The sequence below is a fragment of the Pogona vitticeps genome, chromosome 1 (assembly GCF_051106095.1).
Source record: "Pogona vitticeps strain Pit_001003342236 chromosome 1, PviZW2.1, whole genome shotgun sequence".
NCBI lineage: Eukaryota > Metazoa > Chordata > Lepidosauria > Squamata > Agamidae > Pogona > Pogona vitticeps.
In genome coordinates this window covers 356,196,918-356,219,548 of record NC_135783.1, presented here as the reverse complement: position 1 = coordinate 356,219,548, position 22,631 = coordinate 356,196,918, and the positions used below count along the sequence as shown (strand labels likewise).

Below are 22,631 nucleotides of genomic sequence, written 5' to 3'. Positions count from 1 at the left end.
GGGAGCGAGATGCGTTCGCTGCTGTTTTCAGAGGCTGGTATATAGGGATCTGATGCCTTTGCTAGCTACTGGGGGGTGAACACGATTTGGGGGGGCTGTGAGCTGCTTGTGTTCAGGTCTGCTGTGTAACTGAAGCGCCTTCTCCCTTGGTGAGACCTTTGTGGAGATGGGGTTGTGGGGTCTTCGTCCAATGTATTGTTGAGTTCCATGCCTGCTTGTTAGGAGAGGATGATAGCCACCATTCTAGATCACAAATATTTAAAAATCTCTGCGTCTTCTGTCACAAAGCAAATCTAATCAGTTATTTCTTATCCATCTTATCCTATCAGTTCTTTTTTCTCCTTCTTGTTTTTCTCTAATGGGGTTGTTCTGTGCATGCCAGATTTGGGTACATTAGAGTGAACCACTATCTCTAGATTGCTACAGGTGCTTAACCCAGGGTTGCCTTCAAAGAAATGTGTGTAACCTCACTTCCGATCACGCCGTCTAGAAACAAACGGTGGTCGTTACCCAACTTGCAAACAGATAAAACAGACCATTTCTCAAACAAGAAACACCATTCTGAGCTATCATTTTCAGCGGTATAGCAGCAGTATGGGCTAGAAAACACTCATTTTGTTGACAGAAGTGTTTAAGCACTTTATTTCTGTCTAAGCCACATTGTACAGAAATGTTAGAAAACAGAGAAAAACTTTGTAAAGATAACTATTAAAAAAAACATTGCCCAGAAACATATACTATAAACTGACAAGGAATCATGGCTGTTCACCGTTGCTAGGATATTGTCTATGTACAGATAACAACAGATATCAATACAGCTTAATTTATTTTGGTAAGGTGTGTGTGTGGGGACTGACTCTGCCTGAAGCAAACAGAGATCTGGCAGCATCAGATAAAATATCAAGTAGTGACCTGCGTTCACCTTCACTGAGAAACAATTTCAACTGACAGAAGGCAGGCAGGAAATCAAAATAATGCTACATAAATAAGTTTTTTATATAAAGTGGTGCCTCACATAACGGGCGCCCCGTTTAACAACAAAGCCGCATAGCGACAATGTTTTTGCGATCGCTTTTGCGATCGAATAACGATGTTTCCTACGGAGGAAAATCACTTTGCGATGATTGGTAATCTGTTTTGCTTACCGATTTTCGCATAGCGATGTTTTTTCCCCTGCTGATCGGCGGTTCCAAAATCGCTGCCAGGTAAAACAGAGACGGATTTCTCGCTTACCGGGCAGCTAAAATGGCTGCCGTATGGAGGATTTTCGCTTAAAAGGTAAATTTTAAGCCCATAGGAATGCATTGAAGGGGTTTCAATGCATTCCTATGGGCTTTTTCATTTCCCATAGTGACGAATCCGTATAGCGATGATTTTTGCTGCACGGATTATCGTCGCTATGCGGGGCACCACTGTATTACCCCCAAAATATTCTGTGCTTGGTAGTTTGATTCCCCCACTCGGCCTCCTATGAGTCAAGCTAGCCTGGATGGCCTTGGGCCAGCGGCACAGTCTCAGAGCATCCCCAGAAGGAGGAAAGGGCAAACCTTCACCTCTTTTCTACCTAGAAAACCCAAAAAAGGGGGTTGCCATGAGTCAGAATTGACTTGATGGCACGTGACTATTATGTCAAAGCAAACAGAAATATTAACCACATCTGGTTTCCCAAAACAGCTGTATTGCTTCATAAAACTCTTGTCTGACCAAGGGATTGGGAAGAGAACAGAAGTCATATGTAGCAGACTCTATGCTGAGGGTTCACTGTGTAAAGGATAGGTATGTTGCCAACTGTATTTAGGGGCTGAGTCAGGAAATTCACAGAAAACATTCCATTAGGAAATATTTCACCTGCTTTACAATTCTAGCTGCCTAAGATTTTTCCATCCACCATAAAATGTTCATAACAATTCAATCAAACTGTTTTGTTTTAACCTTTGAGAGCTGGTTTACTGTATTTGTCCTCCCGTTCAATTTTCCTGCAATTTGCCTCCATCACTTACAAAATAATGGCCAGCTAACAACGCATTAAAATTTAAACTATATTTTTCAAAGAGATCAGTAATTAAATGAACTCATTAAGAATCTAGTATAAAACAGTATTCTGTTAAGTTACGTGTGTCTCAAAGTGATTCCATTTTTAATGGTAGACCAGCTGTGAATTAATCTGGGAAACTTCTCCAAACGTCTCCAAATCAATATGCTATTTCGTACACTCTCCTTGAAAATAAATCATGTAAACATTACAGTGTAAAAGGAACAGGTGACCTCTCCTTACACCACACATATTTTCTTTGGCTCATTTTTGTGAAAGGGCCTAGCCATTTTAAAGGTAATGTGCATAACCAAGCCCCAGCCATCAGAAAGATTTTGCAAAGCCACCAGCAAACTGTTTGGGCTTACTGAGGAAGGGAGCTGGTTTGTCAAGCGATGCTGGTGGGATGTTGTATCCGTGTATTTCTAGGAAATCGGCTATATAAAGCGAATGGGTATGCCAATGTTGTTAATCCCTCCAGCCAGCCCATTAAGATTCACTTGCACATTTTAAGGATACCCAGACAATGTAGCTTAGCTGATAGTTCAGTTTATGGTTTTTCCAGGAACCATATTTCATTCTGTCGGTTTGTAGCGGCTGGATTGGTGTAACCGGCCACGATGAAGGTATCTTGCAAACACAGCTCAGGATGCTCCAGAAGATCTGCCAGCAGGTTGATTTCTCGTGCAATTGAATCTTCGTTGGTCGCTCCTCTGAAGCCCCTGTGAAGAAACTGTTTTAAAAGGATGTTTGATTTGTTATGTGAGGCCCAACAAATGAGCCAGTCGGAGGGTATTCAGACATACAGTGGTGCCTCGCTAGACAGTTACCCCGCATGACAGTTTTTTCGCTAGACATTGACTTTTTGTGATTGCTATAGATTCGCAAAACAGTGATTCCTATGGGGGAATTTTGCTGGACAATGATTGGTCCCTGCTTCGCAAACTGATTTTCACTAGACAACGATTTTGACAGCACCCTCCGCACTCACAAAACGGGTGTTTTCGGGACCTAAGCTTCGCAAGACAGCGATTTAAACAGCTGATTAGTGGTTCGCAAAGTGGCTTTCCTATGGCCGATCTTCGCTAGACAACGGCAATTCTTCCCCATTGGAACGCATTAAACAGCTTTCAATGCATTCCAATGGGGAAATGCTTTTCGCTAGATGATGATTTTGCTAAACAGCAATTTCAGTGGAATGGATTATCATTGTCTAGCGAGGTACTTCTAAGCCATACTAGAGAGAAACTGGCCTTTTCTTAATAAAACAATCAAACATATAGTTTTTTTGGGGTGGTGGTGGTTTAAAGCCTATTGATTTAAGGGGAATTCTAGGAAGGTTCTCCTAAAAGCTGGGCTAATGCTCTTGAAAGGTACTTCCACACAGGGTGTCCAGGTTAAGCTAAATCAGAGGGACCCGCCTTCTCCTGTGCAAACCTGCCTGTTCCTTAAGGTATCTCTGGTTTCTGTACCACCAGTCCCTGCCCCGTCTTCAGACATCAGCTCTGGGTATTTGTTTTAGACAGTAGTTCCCAACTTTGGGGTCCCCCAAAATGTTCTGGGACTGCATCCCCCAGAAATCCTGGTCAGAACTGCTAGTGGTGAAGAAGGCTTCTGGGAGTTGCAGTCCAAGACACACACACCCTCGGTGATCTGATGTCCTGGTTGTCGATAAACTCTCTTCCTCCCCTCCCACTTTTGAGGCCCAGACTTTGCAATCTCTTTGCTCCTGCGGCAACTGTTTGATTCCTGCCAGTCCTGTGTGTTTCCTGAAGCTGCTGGTTTCACTTCACTGCTGATTTGCAGCAGAAATGGAAATGCATGGGTGGGGGTGGGGAGAAGGGAAGGGACATTTTGGGCTATTGCAGGGGTAGGCAATTAATATCTATAGGGGACCACATAAAAATTCTGAACTGTGTTCGGGGGCCGAACCAACTTTATTTAAAAATAAAAGATATGCAACTGATCAACTTTAGAAAAAAAGCTATAAATGGTTTTGATGTTCATCTTGCTCAGTGAGAGAAACCCAGTCTGTCTTGGGCTTGTACAAGTGCTTGAACACCAGACTGGAGTGACGACCAGCGGGCCGGACAGGAGCGGCTCGCGGGCCGTATGTGGCCCTCGGACTGCACTTTTGCCCAGGTCTGGGCTATTGTGATCTAGGCGGAGGAGGAGAGACAAAGGCAGGAAGTAAATGCCTTGAAGCAAATTCCACTTTTTAGCTGTATTAAGCATATGTCCGATGGACACTGTTGGTTTGTAGCCAAATTTTAAAAAAAAGATCAGGAAGAGCTTGACATGGATTTTGTTCTCTGCTTGCTCTCCTCTTAATAAAAGCATGTAGTTTATTTTTTTTTTCAAATTCATTTTTAGTTCAGTATGAATATATATTTAAGGTACAGTGTGTGTTGCTTTGATTGCACGTACTTCAGGAAGCTTTCTTTTTAAAGCTGAAGCAACCAAGCACACAGAATCCTATGAAATCCCTGAAGTTCAGAGACATGATGATGGAGGAACAAAAAAAAACCTGCTGTGAGGGTCAGGGAAGAAAGAAGCCCCCTTCAAGAGGCACACGCTTTGTCTAGCCAACCAAGAATGGACATTGTGCTCCCGTCTCTCTCCTCTCTTATTATTGTCTTGATCGGATGTGAATTTATAGGTATTTGAATCCAGACTTTTCAGCTGCTCTCCAGGGTGCTGAACCTCTTGCGGGGACTGGATTTAGCTGCTTTGATTGCTTTTTTACATTCAGACCAAAGCCCAGAGCACACCCATTGCTCCTAGGGAACGAGGGTCAGCGGCCTCTGCTGCCCAGCTGTCTATCCTTAGAGGAATGCTATAAGAGGCCACCTTATTTGAAGTGGGAGCATCGGCTCCTTTAGCCCCGTAGGGTGGGAGCTGCTTGTCTCTTCCATGGTTTGGCAGGGTTTTCAGGGAGGGCGTTTTCCCAGGTCTACCCAGAGACAGCTCTGATTGACTTGGGAGAAACACATTCTGCAAAACACATTCTGTGCCATCAAGTTGTGGTCTCTTGTGTTATGGTATGGGAGAGAAGGGAGTATACTTTTGCTGATATATCTGATTAGAGGGATCCTCAAAGACTCCCTGGAAAAGACCCTGATGTTGGGGAAGAGCAAAGGCAAGAGGAGAAGGGGACGACAGAGGACGAGATGGCTGGACAGGGTCACTGAAGTGACCAACACGAATTTGGCCCAACTCCGGGAGGCAGTGGAAGACAGGAGGGCCTGGCATGCTCTGGTCTGTGGGGTCACAAAGAGTCAGACATGACTAAACAACAACAACAACAACCCTGTACTAAGCCCTTGTTGGTGTGTTTGCCTGACTCACAACCTGAGGTTGCGTTTGTTAGCCAGTCCATCTGCTGGATGACTGTTTCATTTGCCGAATGACCATCTGGCCTTCAAACTCAAGTGCTAGTCCACCCAGGAAAGCCAAATCCACAGACCAGAAACCCAGCAGCATTCAATGTATTCGCGAAGGCTTTCACGGCCGGGATCTAATGGTTGTTGTGGGTTTTTCGGGCTCTTTGGCCGTGTTCTGAAGGTTGTTCTTCCTAACGTTTTGCCAGTCTCTGTGGCCGGCATCTTCAGAGGACAGCACTCTGTGCTCTGGTGTAGTTGGCTTTGGGAGTGCAGTATTTATGGCTGTTAGATAGGCCTTTGTCTTCTTCTGTAGATGGGTGATTAGTGTGTATTGTTGTGGGTGTATTGTTTTGCTAAGGAGAAGAGATTATCTGATCCTGTGGTGCTGTCCTCTGAAGACACCGGCCACAGAGACTGGCGAAACGTTAGGAAGAACAACCTTCACAACATGGCCAAAGAGCCCAAAAAATCCACAACAACCAGGAGCATTCGCTCAAACAAATGGTCAGCTGTGTGGCCCTTGGGTGTGGTGTCTAAAAAAAAATACAATGACTGGGAATTAATGCTCCTTTAATTGAAGCAACCTCCTCTGGCACTCGAAACATGGAGTTGCAATGACGGATTCTGACCTGGCATAAATCATGGCTGGTGCCCACTCTTCAATGACGACCTCTGGATCGTAGGGCTCTGGGGGTTGGTCTTGGAGTCCACTGGGGAGGCAGTAGGCCACTGTCACAAGCCTTGTGATGTCCGGCGAATTTTCACCAAGGTGGACTATGGTCACAATGGGGACAGTCATGCCCAGGAACAGACCTGACAAAAAACGTACAGTTCCGCTGCTTAGTATGGGGTCTGCCAGGTCTGTATCTCTGAGACCACCTTTAACTGCTGGGGACTCTTAAGTAAAAAAGGAAAAGACCTCTTCCAGTTTGCTGTTCTTCTAAACAGGATAGACTAGGAAATGCAACATTATAAACGAAGGTAGACCATGGAGAACACTGGATGGGTGAGTATATAGATATATGGACACACAGTGTATTTACCTGAGGAATTCTGCTCACAGATATATCTCATAATCTTCATGAATCCAAGGCATATGCTCTGTTCGTACTGTTCTTCTTGCACCTTCACGCAAGCCCACTTAGCCTTCCCATAGTGCCGTCTCTCATAAAGAACCTCCCCAAACTGGAAATATTTAAAAGTGTTGGAGTTAACATGGCTATATGTCATTCAGCACACAGTACGCAGCATCTGTTGTGTGATAAGCTGCTTCAACAGCTAGGAAATTGCCAAACATCTGCCTAGACAGCATAAGATCTGAAATATTGCCAATGTGAGTGAAGGAGAATATTTTTCTAACTCATAAACTCTCTTTCGAGTATAAGTATGCCACGGCTGCAAATAGGCTCAATGGAATTTATTTCAGCACTGTCACTTTCATACTAAATTAGCCCAGTAGCATCAAAAAGACTTATTGTACTTTGGATGCAAAACCGTAGGAGTCCTTTGGAAGAAAATCAAATAACACTGGACCATAGGAATAAGGTTAGAGAAAAGCCAACCTTGGGTCATCCAGGTGTTCTGGGACTGCAGTTCCCAGAAGCCTCCACCACCAGCTGTGTTGCCCCGGGGCTTCTGGGAGTTGCAGTCCAAGAACACCTGGGTGACCCCAAGGTTGGGGGCCACTACCCTAGAGGATAGACCATATCTTTACCCGAAAACAGTTTAATCCTTTTCTCCTTCAGCAGATTTCTAACTAAATTTCGGGGATTTGACTAGGGATGTTTGTGTGTGTGTGTTTTCCCCCTAGAATAAACGTTTATCCTTGGACAGTATACTTCTCAAAGAACCAGCCAACCAGGTTAATCTTACTGAAGCTATAAAAAGCTTAAGCTGTTATGCTCCAGATAATCCTTACTGTACTGCCCTCCAGCAGAAGTCGAAAAAGTAAGCACAAAAATCCAGGCCATCATATCTACCCGTGAGCTTCCTAAGGGAACTGGGGAAAGGGCCCTGTTAGCAATGAAACAACGGCTTGGACAGATGCTTTATATTGTTGTACTTTTTGTTGTAAGCCGCCTAGAGTGCTCTTAATTGACTAGATAGGCGGGATATAAATAAAATAAATAATAATAATAATAATCAAGGTTCCAGGAGGCAGCCTCGTCATTGTTTGTTTTTTTTTTTTTGGATATAACGAGAACATAAATGTATTAAATAGTAAAGATGAAAACCAGTGACTCCCACTGAAGAGGCCAATGTAATGTTAACATTTATGCCCCTTTTTAAAGATCTGCCCAAGAAGATATTTATTTATTTATTTATTTGTTTGTTTATTAGAGTTTTATCCCACTCTTCTAGGCATATGTCTACTCAGGGTGGCTCACAATAAATTAATTCATAAAAACAATTAAAACAATTTACATTGACAATATTAATATTAATCAAGATGGAGAATATGAAACAAAAGATTAAGTAAAAAGTAAAAGTCAAGTATTGAGAGAAGGGAAGGCCTGCCTAAAGAGCCAAGTCTTTAATTGACTCTTAAAAACACCCAGCGAGGGTGCCAGGCACACGCCTGTGCGGTATGAAAAGATCTGGTTTATAGCTATTATCAAAAAAAAATCTGGGGAAGAAATCAAGCCACATACATTCCATTTAAGCGGTACTATGCAGGGGCCAAAATCCAAAATGTGTTAATGTAGCAGATCACACTAGAGAAGGCCCATTGAATTAGCAGAGATTTAGTGAGCCAACTCCTTCTTAGGTTCTATTGATGCAAGTGGGCCTACTCTAACTGTGATTTACTTTCTCATAGGAAGCTGCAGTTAGAGTAGGCCCATTTGAATCAACCGGACCTATGGAGGAGTTGTCTCACTCACTAAATCTCTGTTTCAGTGGGCCTGCTCTAGTGTGATCTACTGCATTAAGGAACAGAATTGCGTTCTACCCACAGCAGTTTTTGTGAAAAGGAATCAATCCTTTTAAACCCCTTTCTTAAAAAAACCATTTGCCACTTATTAAAATGTACAGATAGATTACAGTACCATATGTTGAATTACAATTAAGAGATTACCTTTTCTTTGCGGTTTATCAAAGTAAAAGGGACACTTTCTCTCTCCTGAAGGTGATTATTTCTGGTCATTTGTTGGATTGGCTGTGCCATATCTGTAAAGAGAACGTTAAAAATTAACACTGAAATGATTTGGGTAAAAATAGGCTTGATTTGCCCTTTGGGGGCACTGGGGAGGACCCAACCCACAAAACTGCTTAATTTTAAGAGACACTGATTTTAGAGGCTCGTACGTGATGTTTGAATCTGCGACAATGCCAGGAGGATAAATGAGCTAAATCGGATTTCACTGTATGTAACATATTTGACTCTCTTTTTTTGAAAACTTTCCTAGTCAATGTTTTTTTGGAAAGCTGACATGGTGGTCCACTTCTGCAATGCTGAGTATGTATGTCCTTTCCCAGACATCAGGGCACCGTCATAGGTTGCCTTTCTTTCTTTTTCATTCAGAAATCCTTCTCTTCTCTTGCCATTTAATGCTTTTTCACTAACCAAGACCTTTACTGATCTTAAAAAGCGAAGGTGAAGATGCTTCTCTTTGCAGCTGATGGAAAGTTGCTCTCTCTCTCTCATGTTCCACTGCTCTGAACGCACCTTCCCCTGCTATACAGTGTTGCCACCACTGACTCTCCAATTGAGATTAAAAAACAGGTGGAAAGCCAGAACGAAATCTAAAAACAGCAGACCAGGTCAAGCGGGATCAGGCAGGAGGAAAGCAGAGAAACCCAACCTGATTCTTCTCCAGCCTCTGGCAGATTTAAAGTTATTTCCCCCCCTCCCCTTCCGCCAGGCCTTAATCTGTATATCGGATAAACTGGCCTCGCCTTGCAACACCAAGGCCACTCAAAGCTGCAAACTGCATTTCCTCTGTTTCTGCATGGCCACAACCTCTGTCTTTAAAAAGAAAACACAAAAAAGACATCTAGAGACAGACGTCACAGCAAACAGACTCTGGACGTGTGAGGTTTCAATACTGCCTGAAAAGCAACCAGGCCTACAAAGTTCAAAATCCAAAGGCCTGCCCTTGCTGGCTGCCCGGAGAGCGAAGAGTCAGGTGAGGATGATGCTCTCTGGTGGCCACATGTTCTCCCCTGGAGAGCTCTTCAGGATTTCCCTGCGACTGACTGCCCGCTTGCCTTGTGACTTCTGGATGGTATATAAACAGCCATGAGACAGGGGAAGGCCCAGGCCGCACATCAGAATATGAAAAGAAGGCAGACAGATGGGTCTGTCGGCTAGACCCGCTAGAAAAAAAATCTGAAAATTGGGGGAAAGGCCCCCCTTTGGCTCAAGCTGTGCAGAAAAACATTGAGAAGGGCTTGTCCCCAGTGTTTCATTTTCTTGCAAGTCCTGAACGAAGCTAAGCTGGGGGTCCCGTGTGGGCTGTTTAGCAGCTATAAGAAGCCGGTGGGGTGGGGTGGGGAAACGGAGCAGGGTGTCCTTGGTACGGACGTGGCCCCCAGCGCCATTCTCCAGAGTGGACTGGGGAGCACAAGAAGCGAAAGCTTCTCCCCAGAGGAGACTCTGTGGCCGGCTTCCAAGGCTGCTCTTCTCCATGGAGAGACGGGTATTGTCAGTGGGACGTCCATCATCGGGGGGGGGGGGGGCGAAAGCAGAAAGCATGGGGGGGGTCAAGGGAGCGCGTGCAGAAAGTGGCGCCTGCCCAGCCCTCGGATCCTGGAGGCAGCCCTCTGGACTTAAAACGGTTGTGCAGATTTATTCTGAGCGAGCAGTTCCCCTGTAATTTTTGTGCGTGCTGGGCATGAAAAGAGAGGACTTTGCATGATTTTGGATCTGTTTGACCCTTTCCTACATTGGAAACCTCCATGCTGTCTTTCTGGATTTGAATGCTTGGTGTTTTTAGACCTTCTCAGCCGCCTTTCTAAGGATCCACCCCTCTAGCGTTTGCCAAAGTCGCCCTGTGCTGCCCTGCAAGAGGAAACCCGTGGCAAGAGGATCGTGGCCCCGAGCCGTGCAAGGGATGGGATAAATTAGTGAAGGCTGGTCCGGATCCGCCTGTTGTGAACAGGGGTTCCCCATTGCCGCGACTTCTGCGTGGGTACCCTTGGCAGAAGGTCCTGGGGGCCGGGGGGGGGGGAGGGCAGCTGCTTAGCGGCAGACGGTGTGCTTTGCAAGCAGTAGGTCCTGAGTCCGATCAGATGCTGTTGGCATCCCCAGGGGGGCCAGGCCAGGCCGGGCAGCCCTTCCGAATGGTCCGTGGGAGACGGCCGAAACAGAGTGACCTCCTCCTGAGTGTGCCAGTGGGCAGCCTGACCCATATCCCTGTGTTGGAAGAGGGAGGCTCCTCCTGTTTATTCTGGCTGACCCTGTTTTTTGCATGGCATGGGGGGCAGCGGTGGTCTCAGCCTTTTTCTTTGAAAGAATCTAAAGCAGGGATGGGAATTTGAGGGGGGGGAGACTGTGGGGTTGGCTGTGGCTGATGGGACTTGTAGAACAGCAGCCCCTGGAAGGCTGCCCCTGCCCCTCCTGGTTCCAAAGAAGGGTGCCCCCCCGTCTCCCCCTCCGGGCATTAAGATGAGCCTCCAAAGGCCGGTTGGGGTCCTGGGCATCCTTGGCAACAATGATTCTGTTTGGGGGGGGGGCATTGGTTCCAAAACTTTGGGTGGGTGTTTGTGGGGGGGGGGGGAGGAAGGAGGGCTAGCTCCCCGCCAGAGCCCTCCCTGGGCCGCCCTCGGGAGCCAAGCCTGGGCATCTCGCCCCCCTCCCTCCCTCCCTCTCCCCCCCCCCCAGAGGCAGCCCCACTCGGGTGGGTCTCTGGCGGTTCCCCGAGGCAGGGTGGGCGTCCTTGGTCCTGAGTGGGGGAGTGGGGGGGTGGGTGGGGGCCGGTTGCCCGCCGGAAGGGGGTCCTGCTGGGCTGTGGGCAGTCCCGGTGCGGAGGGGGGGGGCATCCTCCCGGGACACCGGGGTTGTGGGGGGTGGCCGTCCTTCCGGGGAGGGGGGCTCGGGAGGGGTCGGGCCTTGGGTGACCCCCCCTTCCTCCGACCTCCTTCCCGGCTCGGGGGGGGGGCGGGCGGAGGGTCTTACCGCTGGGCACGTCCACCCGGTGGCCCCGGCCCACCCCCTGCCAGTAGCGGAGGAGCCGCGCCTGCTCCCGCTCCTCCCGGGCGCCCGCGCTTCCATCTCCATCATCATCATCCTCCTCGTCGTCCTCGCCGCCGCCGCTGCTGTTCCCCTCCTCCCGCTCCAGCATCTCCAGCGTGATCGCGCCCGGCTCGGGCTCGGGCTCCGGCTGCGGGTCGCCGCTCAGCAGGCAGCGCGGGGGCTCCGGGGGGCTCCCCATAGGCGCCCTCCTGCCAGCCAGCCCGCCCCGCTCGCTCCGCCTCTGCCGGGGCCCGGGGGCCAGGGAGCGGCGCTTTATGCCGGGGCTGCTGCTGCCCGCCCGGCCCGGCCCGGCCTTGGGAAAGGGGGAGGGGAGGGGAGGGGAGGGGAGGGGAGGGCTTCCTCCGCTCCGGGGGTGGGGTGGTGGTGGGGGAAAGACCCTCCCCGTCTCCTCCCCTTCGCCCGCCCGCCCGGGGGCTGGGCCGGTCCAAGGGAGAGCCCCCCTTCCCCTCCCGGGCAGCCCCGCTCGCGGCCCCTCGCCTTCCGCCGCCTTGGCTTCGCTTCGCTTGGCTTGGCCCGCCGGGTTGCCTTTTCCGTTCACACCTCGGGCGGCTCCTGCCCCCCCCCCCACACACACCCGGCCGCCCGTGCCCGCCTCGCTGGATCCTGGCCACGGGGGCCTCTGCAGAGAGACCCCCCCCGCCTGCTCCCCTGCTCTCTTTCACCCCCCCCGCCTGCCAAGATCAACCCCCAGCCGTGCCCCCCCCCCGTTACCAATGGCCTGGAGGGGGCTGCCTGGCAGAGGCTGGGGGCGGGGGAAGAGAGAGAGGGCCTAAAAGGACCCCCCCACCGACCCCCCCCCAGGCAAGCAGGGAAAGGGAGGGAGTGGAAGGGAAGGGAGCAGCCGCCTGCCAGGCACCCCCCCCCCCGTCAACCAGGCGAAGCTGCCAGCATCTCCCCCCCCCCGTGCCCACCTGCCCTTCTCTGACCCTTGCCAAACTGCCCCCCCCCAGGTGACGCCTGGGCCTGGGAAGGGTGGCCTCCTCTGACTTGGTTCTCTCCCTTCCCACTCATGGCCCGGATCCCCTCTAGAGACCAGATATTGGGGGGAGAGGGGATCTCGTGCCCCCCTGGCAGGTTCCAAAACCTCGCGGCACCTCAATGTTTGGCACAAAGAGGGCAGGCGGGCGGGCGGGCATCCTGGCAGCGAGCGAGCCAGGCTCTCCCGGAGGGTAGGTAGCTGCCTGCGGTGGCTCTTTGAGGGGAAAGGCAGCCAGGAGGTGGGGGGGTGGGGGGTCCCCAGGCCCTCCTTTCAGAAATCGAGGGGAACAGAAGGGGGAATGGGTCGAGGGAACTTGCACAGGACTGAGTATTCTCTGGGAGAGAATCCCGAAGGTTAATGATATGGGCTGATTATAAAGCCTTCCGGTGCCATTAAAACGTCTCCTATGCCTGACCAAAAATGTTCCAGCAGAGGCAGGGCAGAGAGTCTTCCATACTGGGAAAGATAGTAATGCCAGTTAAAATGGAAGGGGGAAAAGAAAAGAGGAATAGCTTGCCAAACATAAGAGCCTAAGAACCTCAGGAGAAGAGCCCTGTGCTGGATCAGGCCAAGGGCCCCTCTAGTCCAGCTCCCTGTCTCTCATGGTGGCCCCACCAGATGCCTCTGGGAGCCCAGGAGAGACCACGAGATCCCGGTCTCCCGATTCCCTCCCTTCCCGATTCCCTCCCTTCCCCTGCCTCTGGCATTTTGAGGTGCCTTCTTTCGAAGCCTGGAGATTATAGTACATCCCCATCATGGCTTGTCACCTGCGATGGACATTTCCTCCAGGAAATCTGTGCAATCCCCTTTGAAAGGCATCTAGATGCCAGAGGCCATCCCCACATCCTGTGGCCAGGAGTTCCACAGACTAAGCACATAATCCAAAGAAGCCACAGCTTTTGAGTTGGCAAGAGATGAGCTGGGCTGTTAAGAAGGACCTTCTCAACAGACCGATCCCTTGCCGTCTAGCATCTTGAGACTGCTTTCAGGTCCACCATCATGGAATCATGGAGTTGGAGGGGGGCCTTTAAGGCCATCAAGCCACACACCCGCCCCCTTGCCGGAGACAGGAATACAGATCCAAGGAGATATTCGGGGGGGGGGGTGTCTGGATTTCTCTTGAAGGCCTCCAGCGTTGGGATGGAGAGTAAATCAGAATCTTCCCCTGCTTGTCTACGTATTTGGAATCGGAGACAAAAAAAAAAGCAAAGCAGAGATATTAATGCATTGCCAGCGCAAGGACCTCCAAGAGGGCTTAGGTTCCCACTAGGAATCCCTGGCCTTTGCATCAACATTTGGGGGCTTGAAGGGGCTGCAATTTGAGCAAAGCTACTTGGTTAGAGTTGATACACCAAAAATATCCTTTTTTTAAAAAGGCAGTATCAACGCAAAAGGAAAGTCGGCACCTGAAACCCCAGTAACAGCCAAAATTTCTCCTGGAAGCCCCAGTGCCAGAACCATGGTAAGGGCTCGGATCGGTTCCAGACTGATTTGGGTTAAAGGCCCGCACGTGGGCAAGCAAGGCAGCTGATCAGGGACATGAAGGGGAAATGGTCCGCATCCCCGACGTGTCTCCTCTGACCGCAGCTCCAGTTATGGGCAGAAGCAAGGGCACTGAGAAGCGCTTTGGCTGCGCACAAAGGGGGTCCACGCCCTTCCCAGAGTCGGTGGCTGTAAGTCACAGTCACAGCCATGGGCCTCAGTCCCCCCCCCCCCGTTTTGCTGTCTTCTGTAGTTTGGACCCATACAAATGCCAATAAAATCTTTTAAAACCTGAGAACCAGTTGCGTCAAGATGCTCGTGAATCAGCTTAGCGTGAACTTGCCTCGATTTGTATGGCAAATATTTGTGTACAAACTGGATCGGATGATATTTGCACACACCTAGTGGATATTTCTGTGTATCTCTCCACCCTTCTTCTGTTCGTCTGCTCTGATCAAAGCTGCTCATATGCCATATAAACCAGGAACAGTTTGCAAACTGCCTGGAAATAAATTATTGCCTTTCGTTGCTAGGGGGGTTAGGGCAAACCTAGAGGGGACCATCTGCCTTTTCCTGCAGGGCACGGATTCTTCTCATGCAGGCTGTGGCCCTTTTTCAGATGGAAGCCACATTTTATTCCAAGCAGAATAGTTTACAAGCTGATAATGCCTCCTCTCCTCGTCTCTGCTGCTCTTAAGCTTGTAAGAGCAATAAAACAAAATAAATTTAACATCAATGCGCAACCATTGAATTGAATTATGAGTCTTACTTGAAGGGGGCCTGTATGGTGTCAGTGTTCCATACAAACTCAGTGTGGGGTTGATAAAAGTTTAGATAAAAGATGATAAAAATTTTGCTGTACTTCAGATGTTCTGTGTCCCCTTTCATTTATGTGCAGGTCCTGGAAGCCTTTGCAGGCCGGCTGATTAGGCTGCGAGTTTTGTCTCAGCGTGAAATCCCTTCACTTACGAAGTATCAGATCATTTTAGCACGAGACCAGTTCAGGAAAAACCCTCCTTCACACTGTGTGGTAAATATACTCATCTATTCAGTCTTGCTGCCCAAGTAGAACTTTCTGGAGTGGCAGTTCTCTTGTTCTCTTGCTTCAGCCAAACCAGCACATTGACGGAAATCCTGTTGTTGCGCACCACACAGAGCTGGTGATGTCATCAGCCTTATGGGGGGCATCACATGCAGAACAGGATTCCAGCCAGCGCCTGGACGAAAGACTTAAGAAGATTTATTCGGGGGGAAGTTTGTGCAATCTGGAGATGAACACTAAAGTCCTGGAACACTTATGCCAGAGAGAACTTTCAGCTTCTAGGGTGCCCCTCAAGGCGTTTTTGGTGCACATTTCCATTTAATCATGCTAGTTGATGTTCCATATCCGGAGCTTTTCATTGCATTTCTTTCCCCATTAGTCCTTGTAACAACCCCAAAAGAAAGATCAGTGATCTCATCTCCCATTATTATGGGGAAGAAAGGCAGCAGTAGCTGAAAAGTAGAGGCTGCCTGAAAACATCTCTCTTAACCCAGACACTGTGCCAACTCACCTTGCGCTTCTTACAGCTGATTCTCCAGTTGATTTTCAAGCTTCCAGAAAAGCTGCATTTTGCCCCCTTTTATTTCTCAGAACTGGTTTAATATACGGTGCAATAGTTCTCTTGCAGTAGACCACCTCCGGATACAGCTGTGGAGCTGCCTGAAGCTGCTTCTTTTTAATATTTAAGTTTTTCACAGGGAGCATTTTAAAATTAGTGGCTCCTTGATACCCCTAAGAGGTGTACTTGGGAGATTGTAACATTCTAGGGGGAAAACTACAGTTAGCTCTGCAGGTTTTGAATCAGCTTTCTTATTCCCAGTTGTGCCTCTTGTAGCAGAACCAAAGTTAAAGCAGGGGAAGACAAATTTTTTTTAGGAGAAATAAAAAGTAGTATTTCAAACACTAGGGGAACTTCCCTATGCATGGTGGCTCATTATGGTGGCTGTAAATTACAGTGGTGCCTCACTTTACGATTGCCCTGCATTACGACGAATCCGCTTAACGACAATCTTTTTGCAATTGTGATCGCAAAACGATGGTCTAAATGGGGGAATTTCGCTTTGCAATGATCGGTTCCCTGCTTTGGGAACCGATTCCCTGCTTTGGGAACTGATTCGTCGCAAAATGACGTTTTTCTAACAGCTGATTGGCGGTTTCAAAATGGCTGCCGGGTAATTAAAATGGCTCCCTGATGTGTTTAGGGACGGATTCCTCGCTCTACAGGCAGCGAAAATGGCCACTGTATGGATCTTTGCTGGACGGTGAGTTTCCCCCCCCATTGGAACACATTGAACGGGTTTCAGTGCATTTCAGTGGTTTTTTTTATTTCACTTTACCATGTTTTCACTTAACTGCAATTTTCCTGGAACGGATTATTGTCATTAAGCGAGGCACCACTGTACCTGCAGCCTCAGAGGGGCAGTTTTTTTTGCTCCCTACCATTTGCAAAGGAGCAGGGAAAGAAAGGCTCTCTTGCCTTCTGGCTCCACTGACAGGCCTCCCTCTCAGCAAATTGTCCTTCTCTGCTAGGAAGAGTAGCTGGTGCTCCTTGAGCCTTTAGCTCCGTTTTACAGGGGAGCGGGCCACGGCTCCCTGGCAGTAACAAATGCCAATCAAAGGTCCAGGCCCATTTTTTTTACATATCCAGGTGAAATGTTTCAGAGTTAAGGAAAGATTTCCCCTGAAAGTCAAAGAGACTCACCTGCTGAGACTCTCCTCCTCTTCCTCCGGCCCTTCCCTTCCCTTTGGTAGGAACAAGATCATGGTAGAGTCCTTTAGTATAAAACTCTTTCTGACTGGCGCTGATGCTTCTTTCCCTAGGGAATGCAACAAGGTGTAATAGAGGGAGATTTTGCTCTTTGCATCAGCCTCTACCACGGTTACGAGCTCCTGGTACAGATGGGAATGCGCTCCTTATTTCTCTTCTTGTCTGGAATTATGGATGGGTCAAAAGGTAAGAGGTGCCGTTGCATAGGACGTCGCCTCTGTTTTTCCTGTAAATCAGAGGAGGGGGTTTTAAGGTAGGTTTTCAGAAAGGAAAAAAAAACACATTTATAAAGTGCTGGATGTTACATATCTAACATAAAACTTTAAAAACCACTGGAAAACAGAACCATAGATCAGTTACTTGGTTTCAAATACTTCTGTCTTCAATCCTTACAGCTTTTGACAACCTTGTCCATCATCTTGTTCAACAATATGTATGTACTGTAGAACTTCAGTGGCAGCATTTTCTTTTGAAAACTTCATACGTGGTTTTTATTTTCCATTGAAGCTTCTGTTTCTTAAGCATAAGAAGAAGAGAGGGACCACTGGAATATACACTGAATAGCATTATCATCAAAATGACTTTAAAAATAGACCAGCTGGGCAGAAAGGCCGAAGAACCAGATAGTAAAATGCCACTTTGCCCATATTTCCGTTTTTTAGGGTTGAGATGAAAAAGGTACCCCCCCCCCTTCCCTTCCTGACAAGGAACAGAGTTCAAAGGTTGACAGACACAAAGAGAGAGATTCTCTCCCTGCTGGAGACAAATGCAGGGGCTCTTCATTCCCGGGGGGGGGGGGAGTTCCACTGAGTTGTCAGATAGAAACGCACGGTCCTTGATGTACACACCTTCATCACTCGTGCAAGCCAAGGCTCACAAGAGAAAAGGGACGGGCTTTCTCTGACCTTTCCACGTGAAGCTTAAAACAGAAGGCTGGATTTGGCAACTTTGAGTTAGGGTGGGCTTTCCAGAAGACGTAGAACTGGGATTGTTTTTTTTCTGGGAAAAGTCCCAATGCTAAAAACAACGTTATCTGGTTTGTATTTGGTTTATATTTGGTTTGTGTCGGCAGCAGGGGTGGAGGAGGAAAGTCCTGAGCAAGTCTGGTCCAGGCGTTCATTGTGTAGAGGAAGGAGGTTCTCATTCATTATTTCCCACTTTTCCCACCTGGGCAGCTGAGGGTGAGGGTCTGTCGACATTTTTCTCAGAAGAATAGCTTACAGAAGTTTGAACCCCATTAATTATATCCCGTATGCGGCTAGGGATAAAGCAATAACCTGAAACAGTGACTTGTCTAGGAGGCAAGTCTGAAGAGGCCACACCGAAGATTTCTAAATCCCTTCTCCAGGCTTCTCAGGCAGGAGATCTGTGGTGTTCCTCGCTGTGGTGTTCCACCCTGTGTGGTTTCTGCCCAGCTCTATTGACCCCCGGATGGGATCTCGTGGAGTTTGTAGGGTCCTCGGTCATCCCACAAAGTCCGAGGGGTCGAGAGCCACAAAAGCCTCTGGATTATTTAAAGAAGAGCCCGTCCTGAGTGAACGTTAATGCACACCTTGAAGTTTGATAGCCTCGAGGTGATTAAGACCCATAGGGTATCCTTCTTCAAATAGGCAAATGCTTGACCCCAAAATTTGTTGATTGTTCATTCAAATGCCAGGAAATGGGCTTCCAGGCCTGGTGGACTCTCTCTCTCTTCCAGTCACATCTTAGCTAAGAACACCACAGATCGTCTGTGGCTTTCTTGGAGGACCTTTCACATTTTGTGCGACGATATCCTTGTCTTGCGAAAACCAGGCTTCATTTACATTTTTGTGGCTTTGTTGTTATCTTCATCTGGTGAGACCACTGGCAAATTTTGGAAGGGATTCTAAAACCATAGTCTGATGTCCTGCTTATGTGAGCCCTCTGTCAATGTTTCAGCCTCTTTCAACTTATTTATCATTCCTTCTTTCTGAAGGTATGACCCGTGCCAAAAATGAACTGGCACGTAACGAGGACTTTGTGAAACTGTACAGCCAGCTTGAAAGCATGTTTTCAGACACAGCTGTGACTTCAGCAAATGGCAATCACCCAAACATAGGTTGGTTTGTTTTTCTTTAAACTCAAAACGAAATCACTTTACCCATTATGGGAGCTGGTGGGGTGAAGAATATGTACATTAAAATACAGATGGAGATGCCAAGCTTTCTAGTGTCAGCGGTAACAATGGAACAGAAGAGAATGGTTCATCTCGGTCTGATACTTTGAGTATGGCAAACCAGTTCCTTTCATTTTGTTTATAAATGTTTTGGACCTTTTGAAAGCTATTTGTAAAGAAACCTAAGTCTCTTAAAGGCCAACGCTGGTGAGCACCTGTATTACCTTACCAGCATCTTTTGTCCTGTTATGATTGTTGCTTTTGTCTCTTTGAGCGGAGTATATTACAAAGGTGTCTAGGCAGTACTATATCTAAAACAGACACTGTTACACTTACAGGAACGGGAAACAGGAAGCCGTTCATCTACAGCCACCCAAAGCTAAAGAAATTAGAAGAAGTTGTAACAGAGCACTTCAGATCCTGGAAGGAACATGGAGGTCAATCTTGGTGATAACTAAAAGTATTTATGATTGCGTTGTCTGAGCTTGTTGTGGGATAACCCAGGATTTTGTGGCTTTCTTAATGTCTTCGCTCGGGACTGCAACCATTTTTGAGGAAAGTTCATTGCCTTTAGAGTCACACGACTGCACCAGTCTGTCTTCCACAGAGAAATGATTTTTCCTCATCTCACTTACGCTTATCACCCAACGGATATCATCGGGCTATGGGTGTATGTCTCTTTTTGCACAAAAAGCTTGCTTCTTATTCGCTGATCTATATATTTGTTGTGCCCGCTAGATCAGAAGATACCTGAAGGCCGACCTGCCGGTACTCGGGTGATGATCTTCTCCTCCTTCCGTGACAGCGTTCAAGAAATTGCCGAAATGCTGAGCCAGCACTACCCCGCTGTGAGGGTCATGACCTTTGTGGGCCACTCGACCGGGAAGAGCACGAAAGGGTTTACCCAGAAGGAGCAGCTGGAGGTGAGGGGGCTCAGATCGCCAAGGTCCCCTTGTGGAAACGCTTGTTGTATCACCACCAAGGAGATTTTTTGTGGTGATCCGGTGACAACCGTTTGGCATTGTATGCCGTTTGAACGTACAATGGTTCCAGTCTTCTCCTCATTTAACGTGGAGTAACTTCCATTGATGCTGATTTGACTGGCAAACACATCACTGCCCATCTCTCAGTGACAAACTCATAGTCTTTGTCCAGCTGCACCGGGGTGGCTGTTGTTGAGTCCTGCCAAGTTGCCATATATAATAATGTGTGTTTTCCACAAGATTCTTGCTCTAAAGCAGTCCCTCCCAACCTTGGGTCACCCAGATATTCTTGGACTACAACTCCCGGAAATCCTGGCCGCCGCAGCTCATGGCTTCTGGGAGCTTTAGTCCCAAGAACGTCTAGGGACTCAAGGTTGGGAATCCTTGGTCTAAAACAGTGGTTCTTAACCTTGGGTAACCCAGGTGTACTTGGACTGCAATTCCCAGAAGCCTTCTCCACCAGCTATGCTGGTTGGGGCTTCTGGGATTTCTAGTCCAAGAACACCTGGGTTACCCAAGGTTAAGAACCCCTGGTCTAAAGCAAAGCAAAAGCAAGGGGCGCTGCTTGTGTATTGCCCCATAGTGCTTAAAGCACCCTCTGAGCAGTTTACAGTTTGAGTGTGCAGGTGACACATTGCGCCTCCCTCACCCAAGTGAGCTGGATGCTCAGTTTACTGATGTCAGAAAGATGGAAGGCTAAGTCAACCTTGGGCTGACGACCTGAACCCAACAGGATCGAACGCAGGTCACAAGCAGAGTCTTGGCTGCAGGACTGCAGTTTAACCGCTGCGCCATGGGGGTTCTTGGTCTACATTGGATGGAACGGGCAGCAGAAATCCATAGAAACAGATGTATAGCTTATTCCTGCTTGTACATTTATGTCTTTCTGTAGTTCCTTTGGGTTGCATTTGGCTATTACAGTGCGTGTGGAAACAGCATGCTTGGTTAGTGCGACACAGTGATGATGGTTTGCTTATAAAGCAAATTTAAAACAATGCTGTTCCCTGCCTGCAAATGTGCCGTCTAAAAGACGCACATGTTCCCCGCTAGATGCAACCGTCTTTCTTTTCCCTGCTCCCACGTGTGTGTTTAGTCGTTTAGTCGTGTCTGACTCTTCGTGACCCCATGGACCAGAGCACGCCAGGCCCTCCTGTCTTCTACTGCCTCCCGGAGTTGTGTCAGGTTCATGTTGGTTGCTTCGCAGACACTGTCCAGCCATCTCATCCTCGGTCGTCCCCTTCTCCTCTTGCCATCACACCTTCCTAACATCAAGGTTTTTTCCAAGGACTCTTTTCTTCTCATGAGATGGCCAAAGTACTGGAGCCTCAGCTTCAGAATCTGTCCTTCAAGTGAGCATTCAGGGTTGATTTCCTTTAGAACTGATAGGTTTGTTCTCCTTGCAGTCCAGGGGATTCTCAAGAGTCTCCTCCAGCACCACAATTCAAAGGCATCAATTCTTCGGCAGTCAGCTTTCTTTATGGTCCAGCTCTCACTTCCATACATCACGACAGGAAAAACCATAGCTTTGACTATTCGGACTTTTGTTGGCAAGGTGATGTCTCTGCTTTTCAAGATGCTGTCAAGATTTGTCATCGCTTTCCTCCCAAGAAGAAGGCGCCTTTTAATTTCAGGGCTGCTGTCTCCATCTGCAGTGATCATGGAGCCCAGGAAGATAAAATTTGACACTGCCTCCATATCTTCCCCTTCTATTTCCCAGGAGGTGATGGGACCAGTGGCCATGATCTTAGTTTTTTTGATGTTGAGTTTCAGACCGTTTTTTGCACTCTCCTCTTTCACTCTCATTACAAGGTTCTTTAATTCCTCCTCACTTTCTGCCATCAGAGTGGTATCATCTGCGTATCGGAGGTTGTTGATATTTCTTCCGGCAATCTTAATTCCGGCTTGGGTTTCTTCCAGTCCAGCCTTCCGCATGATGTATTCTGCATATAAGTTAAACAAGCTGGGGGACAATATACAGCCTTGCCGTACTCCTTTCCCAATTTTGAACCACTCAGTTGTTCCATGACCAGTTCTAACTGTTGCTCCCTGCTCCCACAACCTCCCCAAAAGCTGACCTCCAGGTTGCAGGCGCACGGCTCCTTTTGCCAGAGCATGGATGTGCCTTCTCTAGGATCCTGTGGGCTTTGATCCCAATGGGGCAAACCAAAAGGATGTTGGCGAAGCTCATTCAAAGTCCTTCCCTCCTCCTTTAGGTGGTGAAGCGCTTCCGCGAGGGCGGCTACAACACTTTAGTCTCCACGTGCGTTGGAGAAGAAGGCCTGGATATCGGAGAGGTGGACCTCATTGTCTGCTTTGACGCTCAGAAAAGTCCGATTCGTCTCGTGCAGCGAATGGGCCGAACCGGCCGCAAGCGCCAGGGGCGAATTGTGGTCCTTCTCTCCGAGGGACGAGAAGAGCGGGTGAGGTGGGGGAAGGGAAGGGAGCTTGTCCTGTAATCACCCAAACTGCAGGCAAGTGCAGATTTCACAACCGTTCTAATTTTTCTAAAGACTCGTGTTCACTTCTAGGAATGGCGTCCTGAGTCTTTTAGCTGGGGATTAAGATGGGAGGAACACACACCCAAGAGGGTGAACCCATCGCGAGCTGTAAGGGAGCCAGCTGGGCAGGT

General features: G+C 48.2%; 2 protein-coding genes across 2 annotated transcripts in view; one reads left to right on the top strand and one right to left on the bottom strand.

Moving 5' to 3' along the window:
* The window catches only part of FANCM (FA complementation group M), a 53,031-nt gene that overhangs the window by 4,993 nt on the left and 25,407 nt on the right, over positions 1–22,631 (top strand). The window contains exons 5-10 of the mRNA XM_072986942.2: positions 14,971–15,102; positions 16,936–17,068; positions 18,840–18,962; positions 19,358–19,456; positions 19,758–19,942; positions 22,216–22,422. Coding sequence (XP_072843043.2) covers positions 14,971–15,102; positions 16,936–17,068; positions 18,840–18,962; positions 19,358–19,456; positions 19,758–19,942; positions 22,216–22,422 — 879 coding nt within the window. The remainder of the gene's footprint in view (positions 1–14,970; positions 15,103–16,935; positions 17,069–18,839; positions 18,963–19,357; positions 19,457–19,757; positions 19,943–22,215; positions 22,423–22,631) is intronic.
* LOC110071548 (heme-binding protein 2) lies at positions 614–11,899 on the bottom strand. Its single transcript, XM_072986955.2, has 5 exons — positions 11,534–11,899; positions 8,492–8,583; positions 6,459–6,600; positions 6,045–6,228; positions 614–2,754 (listed from the first exon to the last, which is right to left on the bottom strand). The coding sequence occupies exons 1-5, from the start codon at positions 11,787–11,789 to the stop codon at positions 2,583–2,585; spliced, it is 846 nt and encodes a 281-aa protein (XP_072843056.2). The 5' UTR covers positions 11,790–11,899; the 3' UTR covers positions 614–2,582.

What these genes read in the sequence shown, in the direction of transcription:
- LOC110071548 (XM_072986955.2), bottom strand. Translation starts at nt 11,789, where the DNA reads ATGGGGAGCCCCCCGGAGCCCCCGCGCTGCCTGCTGAGCGGCGACCCG. An exon ending in CTGTGAGCAGAATTCCTCAG is followed by an intron (nt 6,229 to 6,458) that starts GTAAATACACTG and finishes GTTTTTTGTCAG; the next exon opens with GTCTGTTCCTGGGCATGACT. An exon ending in CCAGCCATGATTTATGCCAG is followed by an intron (nt 2,755 to 6,044) that starts GTCAGAATCCGT and finishes GTTTCTTCACAG; the next exon opens with GGGCTTCAGAGGAGCGACCA.